Here is a 20,022-nt window from a genome sequence, read left to right on the forward strand (position 1 = left end):
TTTAACATACTTTGGCTCTGCAGGAATTCATTGTGTTTTGGAAGTAAATAGGCGCAACTGATGTTTTCCAATGCCTTCATTTGTATATTTCAGCTCTCCTTTTCACCCACCACACCAATGAACAGCCACATCAGAGTCCTGACCCTGCTAGTAGCTATGCTTCTTTCCTGCTGTGGACTAGCAGTTGTGTGTGGTATTATTGGCTATACCCATGGAATGCACACATTATCTTTCATGGCAGCAGAGGTGAGATTTCTTGTTAGTGTGAGATTAATGTGCTCAACTTTTTCTGGTTAGCCTTGTTTTATTTGTGCAACCTTGTTTGTGTATGCTCTAATTCTCTAGCAGAATATATCAGAATATATTTTTGATTCATAGAGTATCCACTGAATAGGGCTTACTGCATTTTTATGCTCAAGATTATGAATATTTTTTGCAGAAAGCAGTGTGAGCAGTTAACATTCTGTTGTCTGGGCTTAGGAAAACTCAAGCCACTATATGAAAAATTGGTGAATGTAGCCTGTTTGAAATAATTGCCATCTGTATTAAGTGCTAATATGCTTAAGGGTTCTAAAATATATTTTAATTCAGGATGATTTACAGCATTCATTCATAACTGAGTTTGTGAGCCCTTTGATCTCCAGGAGTCTCCTAAACTAAATGAGTATAAGAGCAGGAAAGGAAAGAGAACAATCTAAATTTAAATGAATAACCAGTTGTATAGAAAAGGAAATAATGGTTGCAAGAGCAATCTTCTACAAGCTAGTGCCTTTCAGGTGTTTTGGGCTACAACTCCCATCAGTCTCAACCATCATAACCAATGGAATTATGCTTATTTGAAAATACAGTAGCACATGCAAATGCTCTCCTCCCATAACTTGTGAGGAGGCAAGTTGCCCAATAATGCCTGTAGTAGCAGTTTTGGTGAGCAGAGGAGGAATTACTGAAAAAAGACACCAGACAATGTTTTTAAAATGAAAATTTAATTAATTAACACCACCACCACCAGAGTTGTACCAAATTCAGCCATCAAGGACATCTCTTTTTATACGTGGCTTATTATTTTCTTATTTTCTTATACAACAAGCTACTACTTGTGGCTCTGACCTTTTAAAAAATAAATGGAAATCTGAAAGAAATATAATCCTCTTATGTCTTATGACAAATGATTATATCAATTTTCACTTCCATCTCTAACCATTCTTAAGCTTGTTCCCTAGAACAATGAGAACCATTTGCAAGAAGCTCCCTTCCCGCCCTGATCAGTCTTCCAAGGGGAAGGGTTTACAGACCATCTATTGTATGGTGCCATTCTGTTCCTTTCTGAAGGAGCCTTTCTAATTCCTGGAGCTTATTCCTTCGCATCTTGGGCATATGCAGGAAGACAGCATAGACTTGTTAGCAAAAGTTTAATACTGAAATTTAAGAAGCACATTTTGTCCTGTCTGTCTGGAAAATCAGTTTTCTTGTTTTTCTAGTTCTCTGCCTCAGGTTTCTAGTTCTCTTATCAGATTTCAAACAATTCCAGTGAATTGTTTCCTCTTTTTGTTCCCTACAGTCCCTACTTGTTACTGTGAGAACTGTGCATGTGATTTTACGGTAAGTAAGAGATTGGGGTTTAGGTAGGTAACAAAGGGCATGTGTTTGATTTCACATACAAAGCATGTTTGTTGTGAGGAGCATGCTTCAGTTGTCAAACTGTTCTTCCTTTTCTGTTTTTTATTTACCCATGCAATTATTTTCAATAAATTATTGAAGGGGATTGGGCAACCTTTGGCCCTCCAGAAGTAGCTGGACTTCAACTCCCAGCATTCCTGACCCTTGACCCTACTGACTGGGGCTGATGAGAGTTGGAGGCCAATATCTGGGTTACCTCTGAAGTGCAGGATGGTATGATTTGTTTTATGTAAAAAGCATAGAATAAAACATTAGTATATTAAAGTATAATGGTGTTATTCTGAAACTTTGGGTTAAATTATAGTATTTAAAAAGGCATGCAGTAGGACTCGGATGTACAGATTGATCAACACCAAGGGCCACTTCAGAGTGACTATCATGAGATAGAAGACCACATCTGATTTTCACATTAAACTTAAAAAAAAACTAGTACTCTCTTCTTCTAATGGTATAGTGACCGCTTCAGTCTGGCTGGTGCACCTGTTCTTATATTCTTACTTATTCAGCAAATGAGTTAAATGAGTCAGTCTTAAGAAGATGTCTGATTTTATCAACATTAAAATTGAAAAATATAATGCACTTGAGTCCTTCCCCGCCTCCTTTGACATCTTAGATTGTTTGCCTCAATATTTTCTATTTTTTCTTTGTAACTTTAAGGACTTTAAACTTCTGTAGAAAAAATATGCAGTTAAATCAGAGTGGTTTATGGAATTTATATAGGTTCCTTTGATCATATCTCTGGTGCAGTATGTGTTTCGGAGGCTATTTTTTCCCCAAATGGATATTTTTAATTTAAATGAAAGTGTTAAAATTTAGATTCATATTTAAAAACTGTCAATAAGTGCTAGGGTTTAAAATCAAAACTGAATCAAAATGTTTAATATAAACATGTCTATTCACTCATAATCTCTTCCATCTTAATATGAATCTCTGTGAAACACATGAGTTTAAAATATATATATGTAAAAGACTGAATCAGGAATGGTGGGCTGGCATTACACACATGATACAGTGGATTCTTGTATATCTTCTTGTGTGAGCTGAAAATATTTACTTAGATTGTTAGCCACAATTATTTTATTAAATTTGTATATTGCCCATCATCCAAAGATCACAACATAAAAATACAAAATGAGAACATAGTAGATAACAAAAACAAACACAAACCAATAACCCCACTTCCCCAAGCACATATAAAAGGCCATAGCTTGTTTAATCAACCAAAGGCCTAGTTATAGAGAAATGTCTTCTCCTGGTGCCTAATGATATGTAATGAAGGCACCTGGTGAGCCTCCTGGGGAGAGCATTCCATAAGTGGGGAGCCACTGCAGAAAAGGCCTGTTCTCCTCTTGCCACCTTCCAGACCAGGATTGGTGTAATATACTGAGATCACATTATTTACCTCAAATAAAGACATTCAGGTCTCTGAGCTTTGATTGCACCTGCCTTTGTCATTCCTAGCCTGGCCAAGTAAGGGGAGAGGGGAGAATAGAGCCCACATGATGTACCGTATTTTTCGCTCCACAAGACGCACTTTTTCCCTCCTAAAAAGTAAGGGGAAATGTGTGTGCGTCTTATGGAGTGAATGCAGGCTGCGCAGCTATTGCTGAAGCCAGCAGAGCGAGAGCGAGAGCTGCGCAGCGCCTCTGGTTCTGCTGCCTTCCCAGCGAAGTGGGAGGAGGAACGGAAGGGAGCCCTTACGGAGCCCTTTCCGTCCCTCATCCTGCTTCGCTGAAGAGGCACTCAGCAGCTATCGCTGAAGCCAGCACAGCAAGAGCTGCGCAGCGCCTCTTTAGTGAAGCAGGACGAGGGATGGAAGGGAGCCCTTACGGAGCCCCTTCCGTCCCTCATCCCGCTTCACTGGGAAGCCAGCAGAGCAAGAGCCACTGCGCAGCTCTAGCTCTTGTTCTGCTGGCTTCAGCGATAGCTGCGCAACTTGCTCTGGCTTTTCAGGGAGGTGGGAGAAGGGACGGAGGGCAGCCCGTCAGTCCCTTCTCCCACCTCCCGGAAAAGTCAGCAAGAGCCGCTCTATCTTTAAAGAGCCGTGCCGAGCGAGCGTGTCTGCGACTCTTGCTGGCTTTTCTTGTTTTCCTCCTAAAAACTAGGTGTGTCTTATGGTCGGGTGTGTCTTATAGAGTGAAAAATATGGTATAACCCTTCTTTACAGATGTGCTTTAGTGCATACCTTCTCACCTAAAGCACATCTGTAAAGAAGGGTTATACCATATTTGTGTTAATAATGAGTCTTTCGTTAATGTTGATATTTCTAAAACTGGCAAAATGTTTTTCAAATAATACAGTGTTCACTCCTTCCCTCACTTAGGTATGTCATTCATCTCTGGGATCTCAACCATGAAGGTACCTGGGAAAGCAAGGGAACGTACGTTTATTACACAGACTTCATCATGGAGCTAATGCTTTTGTCACTGGATCTGATGCATCACATTCACATGCTGGTATGCATTGTTAACTGATAAATCATGGCCTGTATAGGATGGGAATAATATAGAACTGGCTTTTATAGAAGTGTTTAAAAACACCTTTATTGTTACTATTTATGGCTTGTTACGTCCTGCATCCTTAAGCCATACTAAAGAAGGGTTGTGAGCATGTGGGGAGAGAACTGTGTGGGAGAGAACTTCGGCTTTGATTGCTATTTTTGCTGCAGTATTTCCTGCTGTAGAAGAGAAGAGCCACTTTCTCTTCTGGACTCTCTGATTGTGGGACCTGCTATGGTTAAAACAGCAAGCGTAGCTCTATTTATGGATAACACTGCTGCTTTTGAAAATTAAAAGTTTTCCCAAAGTGACATACAATTGATATCATAAAACATTTAGTGGCAGCCCACCTTGTTATAGCCCAGAGATGAAAATAGGGTTCAAATTTTACAATCAATAACTGGCTCAAAAATACTTTCTCTGTAAACTGCGGGGGCCTGCAGTGGCCATAATCTTTATTTGGGCCTACCTTTAAAACCAGCCTGAAACATGGGACCCATTTTTACCTTCTATCTAAATGACCCATTGTGTCACTTTCAGCCCTACAATTCCGTGTTTCTATGCTGTTGTCACTCCAGTTAGGTCTTTCTCCTCCTTCTTTAATACGGGGGGGGGGGGGTTTCCTGTTTGGAAGCCCAAACTAAGCAACACTCTGAATGAGAACTCCATGAGCAGCTTGTTTCTAGTAAATTCAGAAAGAGTGCTGTGGCAGCTTTTAGGATGTGGCTGCATTGGGACTTCAAAGAGAGAGCTATATGCACAGTAGACTAATTTCTGGCATTGTTTTTTAATTGCCTGGTGTGTTTGCATGCCATTCATGCCATTCTCTTCTTTCTCTCCCTGTCCACCCACACCTTCTCTTATGTGCTGCTGGATTACTTAATGCTCCTTTAAACATTTGTTTGGAAGCTGTTTGGCAATATCTGGTTGTCGATGGCCAGCCTGGTGATCTTTATGCAGCTCCGTTACCTGTTCCATGAGGTTCAGCGCAGACTTCGCCGCCACAAGAACTATCTCCGTGTGGTTGGAAATATGGAAGCAAGGTGAGCAAGTTCCTCTAGCAGGACTAGGAGGGAGTCCATTCTCACAGTCTTCTCTTTTAGGTTGTACCCAGTGTTAGTCATGCTCAGAGTAGATGCATTGAAACATGACTAACTTAGGCCCATTAATTTCAGTAGGTCTGTTCCAAGTAAAACTTAGTTGGAGACAACCCTTAATTTCCTTGCCGTCTGACTGTTACAAAACTGGTTTGCGAGGAGTAACATTGCTGATCTTCACAGTTCCAGTGATGATATGGTAATTTATTACTTATACCACGCCCAACTGACTGGGTTGCCCCAGCCACTCTGGGCAGCTTCCAGCATAATAAAAGCACAGCAGAATGTCAAACATTAAAAATCTTCCCAATACAGGGCTGCCTTCAGATGTCTTCAGAAAGTTGTGTAGTTGATAACGAGGATAGGCTTATTATTATTATTTTTCCTTATCAGTGTTTCTTTCAAGGCTGTCACTGGATGAACTTAACCTTGGATGATTCATTTCATGAGTCTTAATTGTTTTCAAATCAATTGGGGGTGGCAGAGTGGGAGCCTGAAGCTCCTCGGGGTCTGTGGTAATGACCAGCTATGGCCTGGTGTTATTTCTGAAGAGGCCCTTGGTGAACTAGCTGAGCAGGTACCTGTATTTTGATTCTCCCAGTTCCACCATAACTAGGCACTGAAAAGGCATCCTCTTTGAGTCGCAGCTGGATATCTTTGCTCAGATGGCATTTTGGTCTAGCTAGATACCATAAAGAGCCATATGTTGATGGTGGTGTGACCATCTTGGCTGTCTCTTTGTGCCAGACCCAGGTCATCAAACCATCACCTGTCATGAACCACCATTGGCAGGATTGTCAGCAGAAGCAATGTTCTATGCTTACGATAATATCTTATTCTCTTGTTAATTATGCTGTTTTAAATGCACATTTTATGTTTAACTTCCTTTAGTAATTTCTACTTATGAAACATTAAAGATAATTATTTTTGTTAACTTTGCTGTGTTAAATGTGCATTCTGTAGTTGCCCTCCTTTTATTTTGAAATCTTTATGATAATACATTAGTTTCCAGTTAATTACATTGCTTTGAATGTATACTTTTTACAGTATTTGACTTTCTTCAGTAATGTTTTATCTGAGGTTTTAATGTCTAGTAAACTGCTGTGAGGTTTTTTTCTTTATAAAGTGGTTTAGAAATACTATTATTATTATCAATCATAACCATAATCTTCACTTCTCTTCTAGGTTTGCGGTGGCAACACCTGAAGAGCTGGCAACCAACAATGACGACTGTGCCATCTGCTGGGATTCCATGCAAGCTGCACGTAAACTCCCTTGTGGGCATCTTTTCCATAAGTACGCACCTGGGGAGCAAACCAGGGTAGAACAAGTAGTGTGCTCTAATTGTCTGTAGTTAATGGTTGAATCTCACTAGACACTTATTTTGTCATTTTCATCTTTTCTTTTTTTTTAAGAAAACCAATTCAACAGTATATATACTGGTTTTCCTTGTTAAAAGTCATGGAGGATTTGCCTGTCCTGTTCTGGCTGTACCCAGTGTAGACTGTGACATAGGAATGTAGTCTTCTAACAAAATTTGCGGGACAGAATTTTTATATACTTATCCAGGACTGCAAAAAATTGTTTAATGTACAGAAGCCAACATTGATAGTGCAATCTTCTCAGTACTTTAAAAAATGCACATTTTTCCCTCTACATCTTACATAGTACAAGTGGTCTCCAACGTGGCACATCTCCAGCGCCTAAATACTTGCAGCCCAGATTTTCAACATTGTCAATAACTTCAGGTCGGAGATACAATTTTAAAGACTCTGGATGGCTGCACATAGTCCATTCTACCTTGTAACCCTCACAAGGTGGTTTACAGCAGTCAACCAATGTAGCTGCTCAGCCACACTTAATAACAAAACCAGCAAATTAATGATTGAAACCTTACCTGATCTCATATCAGATCATTCTATGTCTGCATGTAAGGAGAGAGCATGTTGCTTGATTTGGTATTCATGAAATATTGGGATTTCAAAAGGGCTTAACATTCTGTTGGTTATCCTGTGTACCATTTCATGCAATGTATTCCCACCTGTCCCCCAGTACATTTGGATACTGGAATAACTCTGTTTACCAAGGACATACACACACCCTTCTGGTTTACAGTGCAATCCTAACCTTGTCTGCTCAGGAGTAATTCCTATTGCATTAGATGGGTCTTACCTCCAGGTAAGTGAAGTTAGGACTGCAGTATTAGATTTTTAAAAACTGATTTATTAGCCACATTCATGAAGGATAGTGGTTCTTGGCCAGGTTCTGCTGAATGCCTCTTGCTGGAGGGGCAAACTTAATGGCAGGCTCTTGCCATCATACCTTGCTGGTGGGCTTTGTGGAAGCCTTTGTCTGGGCAGTCTTGGAGGCAGGTTGCTGGACTGGGTAAACATTGAGTCTTATCCAACATGACATGTCTTATGCAATATATAAAGTATTCCTTTATAGGTGTGTCATTTGGGTTGGCATCTTTTGGCAGTTGCTTCTACTTATGTCATCAGTAACAAACTGGAGGAGAATAGACCAGGGACCAGTTTGTTGTCATTCATTACAAGCTGTGTCAAAAGTATTTGTCAACGTTTCAAGGAGCCTCTAATAAGATAATTAGCCACTACCAGCAGACACATCTACTCCTCTGAGAAACTTGAGCCACACCCCTTCAGAGCTGCTTTTCCACATACCTGAAAAGGTAGCATTGCTTTTCTATGAAGCCAGCTTATGCTTCAAATTATTGGGTTCTAGTATAATGAAACTAGTGATTTTGGTTGCCTTAAGTCCCAATATGCCTTGAGAGTGGGGTAGCATGCTGGTTATAATATGAGAAAAATGCTAGTTAACCCTTTTCCTTATCCATGGGAGCCCACACATTTTGGCCTTGGTTACTCCTCTTTTGAGAGAATGTGGTAGGTAGCATATCTTATCTGCAGTGCACAGTGCATAGGAGTCTAGAATAACCTATTAAACAATTATTTGCATTGTAGGTGGCAAGTCAAATTTAAGAATGTTATTAATGGGAAACTACTAGTGCAGCAATAAGTCTCCAAAACAACTACCCTAAAAGGTTGCACCACCTTAAGTTTGTTGGTTTTCCAGGGGTACCATAATAATTATAATTATAATTATGTTTAGCCTGGAGGAGACTGAAAGGTGATATTATGGCTACCTTCAAATATCTAAAGGGCTGACACATGGAAGAGGGATCAAGCTTGTTTTCTCCTGCTCCAGAGGGCAGGACTTGAACCCAATGGCTTCAAGTTACAAGAAAGAGATTCTGTTTCAGCATCAGGAAGAACTTTCTGAGGGTAAAAACCGTTCAGCACTGGAACAGACTCCCTCGGAAGGTGGTGGACCCTCCTTTCACTGGAGGTTTTTGAGCAGAGGTCAGGTGGCCATCTGTCAGGGATGCTTTAGCTGGGATTCCTGCATTGCAGGGAGTTGGACTAGATGATCCTTGGGGTCCCTGCCAATTCTACAATTCTATGACTCTATTCTAAATTACTGCATATTCTTTTTCTTCTCCTGAGAGCAGATGAACGTTTTGTAACTTCTTCCCAAGAAATTTACTTAAACCTCTCATTTATTGGTAGCTCATGCCTGCGCTCCTGGCTTGAACAAGACACTTCCTGCCCTACCTGTAGAATGTCCCTGAATATCACCGACAATCACCGTGCCAGGGAAGATCATCAAAGGGAGAACCTGGATGAAAATTTGGCTCCTGTGGCAGTAGCTGAAGGCAGACCTCACCTGAACCAACACAATCACTTCTTCCACTTTGATGGTTGGTTTATTTGCCTTTTACTAGTTGACTTGGCCAGAACATCTTTGTAACTGTAGGATTCTTCTCTTCTCTTCTCTTCTCTTTTAAGCCGTACCTTCCCCCATGAGTAGATGAAATAGTCCCTGTGTGCAGCAGGAACAGCCTTTTTGGTTTCTTTCACGATAATTGCTTTCTCTTCCATGGATGGGAAGGATGAGTCACAGATGCGGGGAAGAGTTAATCCTTCCCTGTACACTGTCGCCCCTGCTGGAAATACTTTCATACTTCACCTTAAAAAAGAAGAAGCCATAGATTGGCTCCAGTAGCAGGCTTCCTGAAATCCGCCTTAGTGTGATGAGGAGGAGTAAGAGTAAGAAACTGTCTCTGTGTGTGAAAGAGATAGAGAGATTTAATGAGCAAGTTTGAAGCACAAGCCGGCTCTGTGTGCTGGGCGCCTGAAATGTTACCAAGAACACTCACTTTATCCCTGTAGTATTTTCAAAAGTTTTATTTTTATACTATGTGCAGATTATGTTTAATCATATATAACAGTGGCTTTTCAAGAAAGGAAAATAAAGGGGAGGAGAGAATTGATAATGCTCATGACATCTATTGAACCTTGTAATAATAATTAAGAACTGAGGAATCATTAAAAATATAGACAGAACCATAGGTGATTGGGGTAATTACTCAAAAGCACATTTCACACACCTTAACTGTTGCTTTCTCTTTTCCAGGTTCTCGCATCGCTAGCTGGCTGCCCAGCTTCTCAGTGGAGGTGATGCATACCACCAGTATTCTTGGTATTGCACAAGCAAGCAACTCTCAGCTCAATGCCATGGTAATTCCTATTACTATTTTGCACGCTGCTCTGTTTATTCATTTATATGTCACCACCAGTGTGTGTGCTGCTTTAGAGAGTAAGTGCAAAAAATTTTCCCAGTCCCAAGGAACATAAAAACAAAACTTCATCAGTGTGGTGGTGAAGACAAGGAAAAGAAGAGAAAAAGGCAACTAGGGATGAAAATGAGCAAATGCAGTTACATGTACTTCAGACCCATTTTCACTGAGAATGGAGAACTAAGTGTTTAGTCAAAGACATTGTGGAAGAAGTGAGTTTTGAAGAGAGATTTGAAAAAAGAAGCACACACTGTTTCAAACATACACTGTCTTAATAAACTGTGCTTAGATGATCAGTGAACATGAATGGAATGAAAGCACCATTCTGGATTCTTTTGTGCTCTAGTAGCAAAAGCCTGACCTTTTGAGATTTTAAAGGCTTTGGTTTACTTTAAATTTTTATAAGGTATTTAGTGTGCCACAGTTGGGTCCCCAGATGCTAACAGTGGATACATTTTCTTTTTTAGGCACATCAGATTCAGGAGATGTTTCCTCAGGTTCCTTACCACCTAATTCTGCAGGATCTGCAGATGACGCGTTCTGTAGAAATAACAACGGACAACATTTTAGAGGGGCGTATTCAAGTGCCTTTCCCAACACAGGTTGGTCAAACGTTACTGAGGCAGTCGGCATATTTCCAGTAGCAACCCATCAGCAGCAGACCTGCTGTGTTTATTTTGCAACATTAACATTGTGAAATGGTTATCCTGATGTTTAAAGGTGTGTTTCACGTGTAAGTCAATGTTACGTCAAGTAACATTGTTCTATGGACTTAATGGTCATGAAAATTGAAAAAATGATTTTATATAGCTTTTGCTGCATTGTAAAATATGAACAAAGAGGTCTGTCGTAGCCAAAAAGGCCTCCAGAAATTTCTTGTGGTACTTCAAAGACTAACAAGCTTATGTCACAACTTTATAAGGTGCCACCAGAAAAGTCTTGGTTTTGTTTTTAAGTTTACTTTGTCTAGTTTTCAAACTTCTGTCAGTAACAAGGAATGGATAAAAAAAGCCCAGACTTCCTCATTATTCTTTTGTCTACTGTGAAATTGTATATATGGCAGCCTCTGCATATTGGTTACATTTGGTGTTTGCATGTTGGTAATTATTTTGTCCCTGAGGATGAATGGATAAAAATGCACCTCTGTATCTTCTGTACTTGAGTTGTGATCTTGTTGTCATTTCATGAACTCATCAATCTTAAATGACCACAGCTTTTCTGTAGCATTTTTAATATGCAAAGTCCTTCTCAAACCCATATGCAAGTCAAAAGCCCTGCAAAAAGTAGCTTGTTCCCATTTCATGCATGAGATCACAGTTTTTAAGGAATCAGATATTGATGTGCTGTCAAAGATAGACAGGTGAAGCCTAGTTGCTAGATTGCTGCAGGATAGTCTGTTGAAAATAAGATGATTTTATGGATTGGTCTATTTTCGTTTTATTGATAGGATTTTAAATGAAGTGTAGTTCTTACTAGTAGGCTTTTGTGTCTTTATTTTATTTTTATTATGGCATTTATTACCTGCAATTCACCATAGGGTCCCAGGGTTGGCTACAACAACATAATCATACAATTAAAAGCAGGAAAAGCAGCTTACACAATGATAAAAATAAGTAGTTAAATTATTAATTCATTTGGTATTTGTAATTTATTTTTTAAAGTAGATAAACACAACATACATATAGAGCATTACAGAATTCATGGACAAGACCACAAATCTTACAAATGTTGAGGTTACACCGTCCCATTAGTGTTTCATAAATGTGCATATTAAATCATATTTATTTCACCTTATTTGAGTTTTATGCTGCATTTTTAATTTCAGCATATGGCTGAAAGAGGCTTGCACAGAAAACCCCTGTGACAGCTAGGTTTTGAACATGGGTCCACCAACGTGACCTGCAGCTTAAATTCTTCAGCAAGATTGTTTGTGGGGGTTTTCTTTTCAATTCATATCAGTTTTGTCAGTTTTATTTATGCTTACAGCGTTCAGATAGCATCAGACCTGCATTGAACAGTCCCCTGGAAAGACACAACACTGATCAGGAGGACACAGAAGAGGTTACTCAGGTAAACTTGGCAAAGGAAAAAAAAAAGTGCATCACAACAGAGGGAAATTTGATAGTTAAATGTCCACAAACCTTGGCACAAAGTCCTCACAAGAACTCCTGGTAGATATCCTTCTGTAACTTTGTCACTTAGTGCATTTGGAGACTTCATTGCAAAGAACTTCTGTCTTAAAGGTGCAAGTAGGTTGCCATTTGTAAGCATAATTGTTCTGGGTCTGACTATGGAGTCCTACTTGCATTTCTCTTGTGTTTTGATGGGGAAGGGATCTGGAGAAAAGGGAATAGTGCTTTTTGTAATTCAAAGGCCTCAAGCAGTTAAGTCAGGGATAGCCAATGTGGTGCCTTCAGATGTAGTTGAACTGCAATTCTCCTGCTCCCCATCCAGCATGGTCAATGCTAACAAATGATGGAAACTGTAGTCCAGCAATATCTGGAGGGCGCTGCATTGGCTATTCCTGAGTTAAGCTAATGGCTATTAAAGGGGATACATGGAGGTCTTTGTTCCTCAAGTGGTGGTCTACTGACCATAAGGAGGATTTGAGCTTCTCCAGCTTTTGCCTTTCCCTCATTTATTTTTGAAAAAAATATTAATAATTTGGTACAAAAGTTTAAAAGGACACAGAAGAAAGTTATACCTAACAAAGTCATGATACTTGTGCAACACCTTCTGCTTGTACAATGGGATTTCCCACTCTCCCCGGAGTGTCTTAAATAGTAAGATGTAGATTAGTTTTAACATAGGGAAGACATAAGGACAAGACTGTTTTACATATTGTTCCAGTCCATTACAGATACTTGTAAGTAAATGTGTGTTTGTAGTTCAGTGCAATTCCTCATAAAGTAAAATGATTTTTACCCAAGTGTTATTTGCCAGAGACCCTTAAATCCTTCTGGTTTCTCTTGCTTTTTCCCGTAGGACAATATACATATGTAGTGGCCATAAGTAACTCCAGATCAATGTTAACAGTCCTTTTCAGAAAACCTTCCACATCATCATAATGTAACCATAATATCAGATGTCCTGTTATCATCTATTAGTCCAGTTGTTTCTAGAAAAAGTCTATGTGGAGGGCGAAGTGTTCTTTTTCTTCTTTAGTAGTTTATGCTTTTGTTTTCAGTGTGCATTCTTCACAGTATTATTCAAAATAACATGTGTGAAAGGATAACTGTCTCTGCCTGGCTGTCACCTGAATCTCTACCCCAAATGTGCTAAAGAATAGTGCCTTCACTTATTTCCTTCCACACATTCATAAATTGGGACAGGGAGAGCAGGACTGCACTTTCTAGCCCCATCTTGATTGCTCTCCTGGTTCTGCCACCCCAAGCCAGCCTCCACATGTTCATCAGATATCTCACTTCAACACCTCCTGTCAGACATGCAAAAGTTTGGATAGCAGAGCCAGCCAAGGTAGCGATGATGTGGGTAATTTGTTCACATGTGTCAGGCCTTGGAAAACCCATGTTCCAGCACAGAAAAGAATTGGCTTTGACCCGGAGTCTTTGGGTGTGGGTGTAGGCCAGAGCTTTCCTAACTTTTCACATTGGTGACACACTTTTTAGACATGCATCATTTTGCGACACAGTAATTCAGTTTTACTAGCAAGCTGGAGGTTAAAATAACCCCTTTCTAGTCCCGGGAGGAGTGCGGGGAGTGTTTGCGCGACACACCTGCAAACTGCAGCCAGCACACTAATGTGTTGTGACACACAGTTTGGAAAGCTCTGGTGTAAGCTTTCCTGGTTTCATCTGTGTTAAATGCATGCTTACCCTTCCACATGTTGTACATGATGCTTCTCTTTTTCTTGCTGCTTCTTGTGTAACAGGAGTTAGTTAATAGGAAAATATTTTGTGTGTTGCTTAAGTTAGTCTTTGGCCAACTGAATAGCTGCCTCCATTGTAGAATTGAGTGACAATGATCCATGGGCATGAGAAGTCTCCCCTTGGCCCCAGCCATCCAGTCTTGGATTACCTATCTCAGTGGTATGAAACCCCAGGCCCTCCAGGCCTCTCTGGCCCTTGGGACTTGGTCTGTGCCACACCCCTTCCTAAGTCTGACACACCTGTTTCTGGCTGTCCTCCATGCCTTCCTTTAGCACTCTTGCCTGGCTGGAATGTCTCTTTATACTGTGACAGTGCTTCCTGCTTACCTGGATGGAGGAAGGAGCTGTATGTTTGACTGACTTTTTCTTGGCTGGAACAAAGGCTACTATAAAAAGAGTCACATCTATTGCCCTGCCTGCTTTTTGCCTCTGGCCTCCACTCACCACTAGCATGTAGCCCCTGAAGGTTGCTCATCATGGAAAGTGGCCCTTAGGTTGAAAAAGTTTCCTTGCCCCTGGCTAATGTGAAGACAACCTCCTCCCCCCAAAACACCACCACCACCACTGTGGCATATATTTTTGGGAGAGAGGCAGCCTTTCCATTTCCTTTGGCAGTGTTTGCACACCCTATCACCTCAATAAGATGAGCTTAGTTTGGACCTCCCCAGTTCTTCTGGTAATGTTGTATTAGATTATGGAGATCTGTATTAATGCGCTTTCCCCAATTTCCTTTTGTATGAAAGACGGAGAGAGACTCACTGGAACTCAACTCATGGTTGGAAGACGTGGCAGAGTTCAATGAGGCAGAAGCAGAATCCATTGAGACAGAAGACTTTGAAGTGAGAGGGAGCCGGTTTTCCAAGTCAGCTGACGAAAGACAGAGGATGTTAGTACAGCGGAAGGAAGACCTTTTGCAACAAGCTCGCAGGTGTGTATGTTTTGTGGGTTCCAGTTACAAAATGTTTAATGTGGAATAGCCCAGGAGGAGGATTTGAGGAGGTGCTTAAGGGAAAGTCATTCAGAGATCTTTTGCATAGCTATCTGGCTACCTCTCACTGATGCAACTTCTCCTTGTTCGTGATGCAGTAGCCTGTTTTGTGTTGCCCAAGGGCAGGGATGTTGAACCTGTGACTTTGACTCTCCGAAGTCCAACAGCTTCTATTAGTTCCCACCACCTTGGCTAGTGGTCACAGGTGAGGAGAGTTACAGTCAAGCAGCATGTGGAGGGCCATAGATTCCCCCCCCCCCTAGTGGCTCAGAGGCAGTTTTGGAGTGGTGCAACCGGTGTGGCGGCACTAGGTGCTGTGCTGCAGGGGGCAGCACAACAACGCTGTAGAACAGAGTGCGAGAGGTGAGGGCGGTGCTGAAAATTGAGACCCCAAAGTCTGCCACTGAGTAGCTGAATAGTGCTGGCCATATGACTGGGAGTTGGACTGGATGGCCTTTTGAATGCTATCAGAATCCGAGTCACTAAGGCAGAAGGAGCCGGCTGGGTGGCTCTCCCAGGCATAGCAAGCAGGTGAGGCCGAAGGTGGGAACTGGACTGGGGAACAGAAGGGGATCTGAGAATAACAACACAGATCTGTCTTTGTGTAGGAGCAGAGCATTATCTGATAGCATTCAATAATTCTGTAGGTCTCATGGTCACTATCAGCTGCTCATGTAGGGCTGTGCTTATGCCACCATGAATGGTCTGAACATGATACTGAGCACAGGATTCTATTCTCTCAGAATATCAGCTTTCATTAACGATAAAATGTACAGAGCTTTTTATGGCTGAAAACATTTTCAAATGTCTTAGCATTACCTCCTGAAGTATTGGATGCCAGAGGTGTGGCTCAACATTTCCAGTTGTTCAGGATGAAGCTTCAGAGCTTTTGACATCAATCAAACCAGCAAAACCAGAATAAAGTGGTCAACATAATAAGCACATATTCACAATTTGCAAAATCCACACAGGCCACAAGATCCAGCTTTTCTTGGTGCATTTTTTTGAAATGTGTGTTAAGACCTTTCCCCTCCTGCTTGGAAAGGTTGAATGCAAACTAGGCAACCTTTATATTCAGAGTGAACTTTATGTTACTTTGCCTTCAGCCATCTAGTTTTTCTCCCTCCAGGCGTTACCTCAACAAAACCTCTGATGATCCTAGCTCAGATGACTACTTGCAGGCCGAAGGAGCGACTTCAGACCCTATCACCCTGCGCCGGAGGATGCTGGCCGCTGCAGCAGAGCGAAGACTTCAGAAGCAGGATCCCTCTTAACACTTCCTGTCTCCTCCTGTTCTTTTTCCACACAAGCAATGTTTATGCCATCCTACACTCTCCCTGCCCACAAGGAGGGTCTCTTCAGAACTCAGCAAATGTGCCGAGGATGACTGATCTGGCTGCATCTTCACTGTATAAAGCATGTGATATCTAATAAGTGTTTGGACAGCTGACAAATTAACCTTTCTTGGGTACTTTTTTTGAGTGACACACATTTTCCTTTCCCCCACCCCCTTTGCGAACAAAAAATGCAGTCTTTAAAGCCCTGGGCATGGTGTGCTGCTTAATGTGAGTTGCAGAGGGACAGTGGCTGAGAAGCACCAGGTCCATTTGCTGCTTCTGTGCACTGAGCTTGCTGGCATGTCCCATTTAAGCTCTTTAAAGTGGAAACTGAACAAGGAATGACAAAAGCACTCTCCTAAGTAAGCAAGCATCACTGCCGAGTCATTGCATGTCTCGAGAACGACATGCTTAAAATAAAAGAAATACATTTTGGATGCTTTTGCAGAGTCTTTTGGACAAAACTGGCATTTCTAAGTGTTGGAGCATGGAAGTGGAGTGCACCAACAGGAGGAGACATCTTAAAGAGTGGAAAATGTTGAGCTAAGTTTTAGAACAGTGGCCCCCAGACAGACAGTGTGAACATTCCTGGATTATTTTTCTACCAGGAGGCTGGTTTGGTTTTTAATGCATTTCATTGCTAGTAACAGACATGTGGCCAAGGGAGAAGCACTGGAAAAAGGGGCGTGAGCCCCCAGCTATATTCGGCATCTTGATTCAGCATTTCAGTAAGCAGGCAAACTGGGATGGTCTCATAGTTTGGTCTCAGAGGCCATCTGCAGAGAAGGCTCCATTCAGGAATGGAAGTTGGCTGCTATTTGAGAGGCAAGGGAGCGCGCAAAAGTATCTTTATTTTTGTAATCTCGCATCTGGCAATACTCCATATGCCCATTAGCTTAATCAGAATTGAGAGAATTGAGGGCTACTAGATCTTAGGCTAGGTGTGCTCAAACTTTTTTCTTTGGTATTGTAAAACTCTGGTAGCTGTATTAGAAATCTCTGGTCTTAGGTCCGTAAATGGGTTTTATGATGGCAGCCAAGTAATTTTTAAGTGTTTGGCGAGTATCGCTATCCTTCAGAAGGCGCCCAGTATTTTAAAAAATATATTGCAAATTATCTTTTTACAGCAGGTTTTTAGTAGGGCTGTGTACCAGATTTGGCCAAGGTCTGAATCCCAAGTCAAATCAAGCCTATTTGGAGGAATCCTGGCTTCACTCAAGTCAGGTTGAAATAGCATCGGATCACCACAGGTTGGGTTGAATGACCCACAGCCATCCAGGGCTGCTGGGGTGGGGCATCAGGCAGGCAAGAAGGGGCAGCGCGAGTGAGAAGAAGTCTGAGAAATGGCAAACAGGAGAGGCCTGCCAGCCAGCTGCATCTTTGTGGGAGATAGTGGGGGGTCTTTCCTGCCAGGCCGTTCCTTATTCTCACCACTGCCTCTTTTCCATTCTGCCACCTGAAATACATTGCGTAGGATTGGATAATCCTGTGTAATGACTTTTAGGCAGGAGGATCCCATCTTGTGCAATGCTGCTCCTTTGTGTGTGGCTCCCATTTGATGCAGGGAAGCTGCTTTTAAAGGAGCAGCATCATGCAGGATCAGTTTCTCCTTAACAGCTCAACAGCTGTTACGATCCTGCCACCACTTGACTATTTTTTTAAAATAAGGTTTAAAAAACCCTTAGCCCCCCCCCCATTACTTTGGGGACAGATCCAGGGTGGAGTGGGCAGTACAGATGAATTGGCTCAATCTGGGAGCTATAGGGCAGATGGAGGGCAGTCCGTGCACAGCCCGTTTTTAGAATATTTGAAGGTGACTATAAGAAAACTGAATTGTGTAAGTGTTAAGTGAAGATAACTTATTTCAGTAACCCCCTTTGGGAAGCCTTACCTTGCAATGCTGTTAGTAAACTATGGAAGAAGAAAGAAAAGATTCTTGTGATTCAGTTTTGCTTAGAGCGCAGCTCTTTGTTTTTATTGTTTTTAAAAAAGGAAATAAAATTCTTGATCAGTGTTGGAAATATTTAACAAACTTCTTTTTTGAACACTTTCCACATTTTCTCTCCCCACCACTCTCAAGTATCAGTGAATCCATACAGAGAGTTTGTCAAACTACGAGCTCTCTTACCCTGGAGGAGGGTCTGTATCATCCTACCAGAAGTAATGTTATTACACAACAGTTGCCGATGTGTGGTAGATCACCTATGGCAGGGGTGTCAAACTCAAATTCATCGGGGGCCGCATCAGCAGTTTGGTCACCCTCAAAGGGCCGGTTGTAGGACTATGTGTAAAGTGGAGGTTTCCTGTGTACAACGGCCGGCGCCGCTAGAGGGCAGACGTTCTCTGGCTTATAGGCTGTCGCGCATGCGCTGAAGAGGCGGCTTTCTTGTGTCAAAAAAAAAAAAGTGAGAATGAAAGGTGAAGGCTGGTGGTCGGCGGCGGCTACACGGGCCACATGACGAGGTCTGGCGGGCCGGATTCGGCCCGCGGGCCTTGTGTTTGACACCCGTGACCTATGGGTTCACTATTTGGACACTTGATCTGAAAGCTCTTCCTCAAATTGCTTTGAAGACATCAAAGTAGAAAAGCCGTTCTCTGCTTACTCCCTTCCATCAATGCCACCTCCGTTACCCACATGGTGGCAGTCTTTATATTTGGATTCTTCATCTGACTGACCCACTTCAGTTATCGGAAGGGTGAAAATGAGAGTGAAACATAAAGGGACTGGGAATTTTACTCAACTTTAGATCAATTCTTTTGGATGAAGCAAAGTGAGGCTTTTGTATTTTTTACTTTCTGGCTGCACTTTCAGGAGGGACATGGGTGTGCTCATTCTGTCATTTATGCCCCAGTGTATGCTGGAAGCTCAAGCTCAAGTCTGCTTTGTAACCTATTCACACAACCAGCTTAGGTGTAAGCTGTTCGGTTTCTGTCACCAGCTGTGAGGTGGTTGCACGGGGATATCCTGGAAGAAGTCCTTTTCTCGGACTAGATCTGCATTTCTGGCTTAAATTATTGAAACGAGTGTGGGAAGTTGTGTGTGGATTCTGAAATGAGAAGGGGAGTGGGGGAAAACAAAGCATAAGTCTTGTGTTGCACTCAGTGCACCTGCTCACCTTATTCCTTCTCTGCTCCCTGAAAAACAAGGCCTAGCCATAAAGAGAGAGTAGCCAAGCAATGTTGAAGTTTCCCCTGAGAGCTGGAAGGCGATTCTACTGCTTGCCTCTTGCAGCTGTCATCCAACTGGAGCCTCCCATAAAAAATCTGGTTCATGAGCTGCTGTGAAAACCAACGCTTAAAAAACTCTGAATTCAGTGATACTTAGTAATAATCCTTCTGTTTTTATATAGACTTTATCTAGATATCTAGATTTATAGTTCCTTATTTCTTTGATAGTGTTTATAATAGCTTTGTCATGGCCTTTGTCTAGTACAATAAAGCTTATCTACATCTAGTAATAATCCAAAGGCTCAAGCAGCAACACACAAAACCAGCTAGGGCCTATGGACACTTCGTTCTTTGCAAAGACGCAGTAAACTGTTTCACGAGTCAGAGGAAGTGAATCATCCCAGGGACAAGGGTGAATGTTCACAGAGTCTTAGGGTTCTATATGGATAGATTTGAGAGTAAGAGCAAAAGTTCTTACTGTGTTTCTGTTAGGGAACGGAAATGCCTGCACCTGCCACTTTCAGAGGACTGAACGGTTCCATTGTCACCCACCTGAATCACACTTGAAAGCTGCAACAGCAAGAGAAGACTTCCAAGTCTGAGTAAGACAGTAACTAATTAATTCCCAAAAGAGAGTTTTCATACCACCTCAAAGGCTTTTCAAAGTGGCCCCTACCTTTGGCTGCTATACAAGTGAAGATGAATCAAGGA

At 41.7% G+C, this 20,022-nt stretch overlaps 1 protein-coding gene and 1 long non-coding RNA gene across 3 annotated transcripts in view; one reads left to right on the forward strand and one right to left on the reverse strand.

Annotated features, from left to right (window-relative positions):
- Positions 1-18,164, forward strand: part of AMFR (autocrine motility factor receptor) — a 34,784-nt gene extending 16,620 nt beyond the window's left edge. The window contains exons 4-14 of one of the 2 annotated variants that reach the window (XM_053399460.1): positions 94-246; positions 1,559-1,599; positions 4,001-4,133; positions 5,085-5,218; positions 6,458-6,568; positions 8,860-9,050; positions 9,767-9,870; positions 10,397-10,531; positions 11,916-11,999; positions 14,562-14,746; positions 15,936-18,164. In XM_053399460.1, coding sequence (XP_053255435.1) covers positions 94-246; positions 1,559-1,599; positions 4,001-4,133; positions 5,085-5,218; positions 6,458-6,568; positions 8,860-9,050; positions 9,767-9,870; positions 10,397-10,531; positions 11,916-11,999; positions 14,562-14,746; positions 15,936-16,080 — 1,416 coding nt within the window. In that variant the 3' untranslated portion in view covers positions 16,081-18,164. The remainder of the gene's footprint in view (positions 1-93; positions 247-1,558; positions 1,600-4,000; positions 4,134-5,084; positions 5,219-6,457; positions 6,569-8,859; positions 9,051-9,766; positions 9,871-10,396; positions 10,532-11,915; positions 12,000-14,561; positions 14,747-15,935) is intronic. The other variant, XM_053399461.1, reaches the window with a different exon arrangement.
- LOC128419116 (uncharacterized) lies at positions 18,086-18,713 on the reverse strand. The gene is made up of 2 exons (XR_008331810.1): positions 18,657-18,713; positions 18,086-18,345 (listed from the first exon to the last, which is right to left on the reverse strand). It is a non-coding gene; the product is annotated as an uncharacterized LOC128419116 (long non-coding RNA).
- Between the last annotated feature and the right edge of the window lie 1,309 nt (positions 18,714-20,022).

This window comes from Podarcis raffonei, chromosome 8 (genome assembly GCF_027172205.1).
Source record: "Podarcis raffonei isolate rPodRaf1 chromosome 8, rPodRaf1.pri, whole genome shotgun sequence".
In the NCBI taxonomy this organism is placed as follows: domain Eukaryota; kingdom Metazoa; phylum Chordata; class Lepidosauria; order Squamata; family Lacertidae; genus Podarcis; species Podarcis raffonei.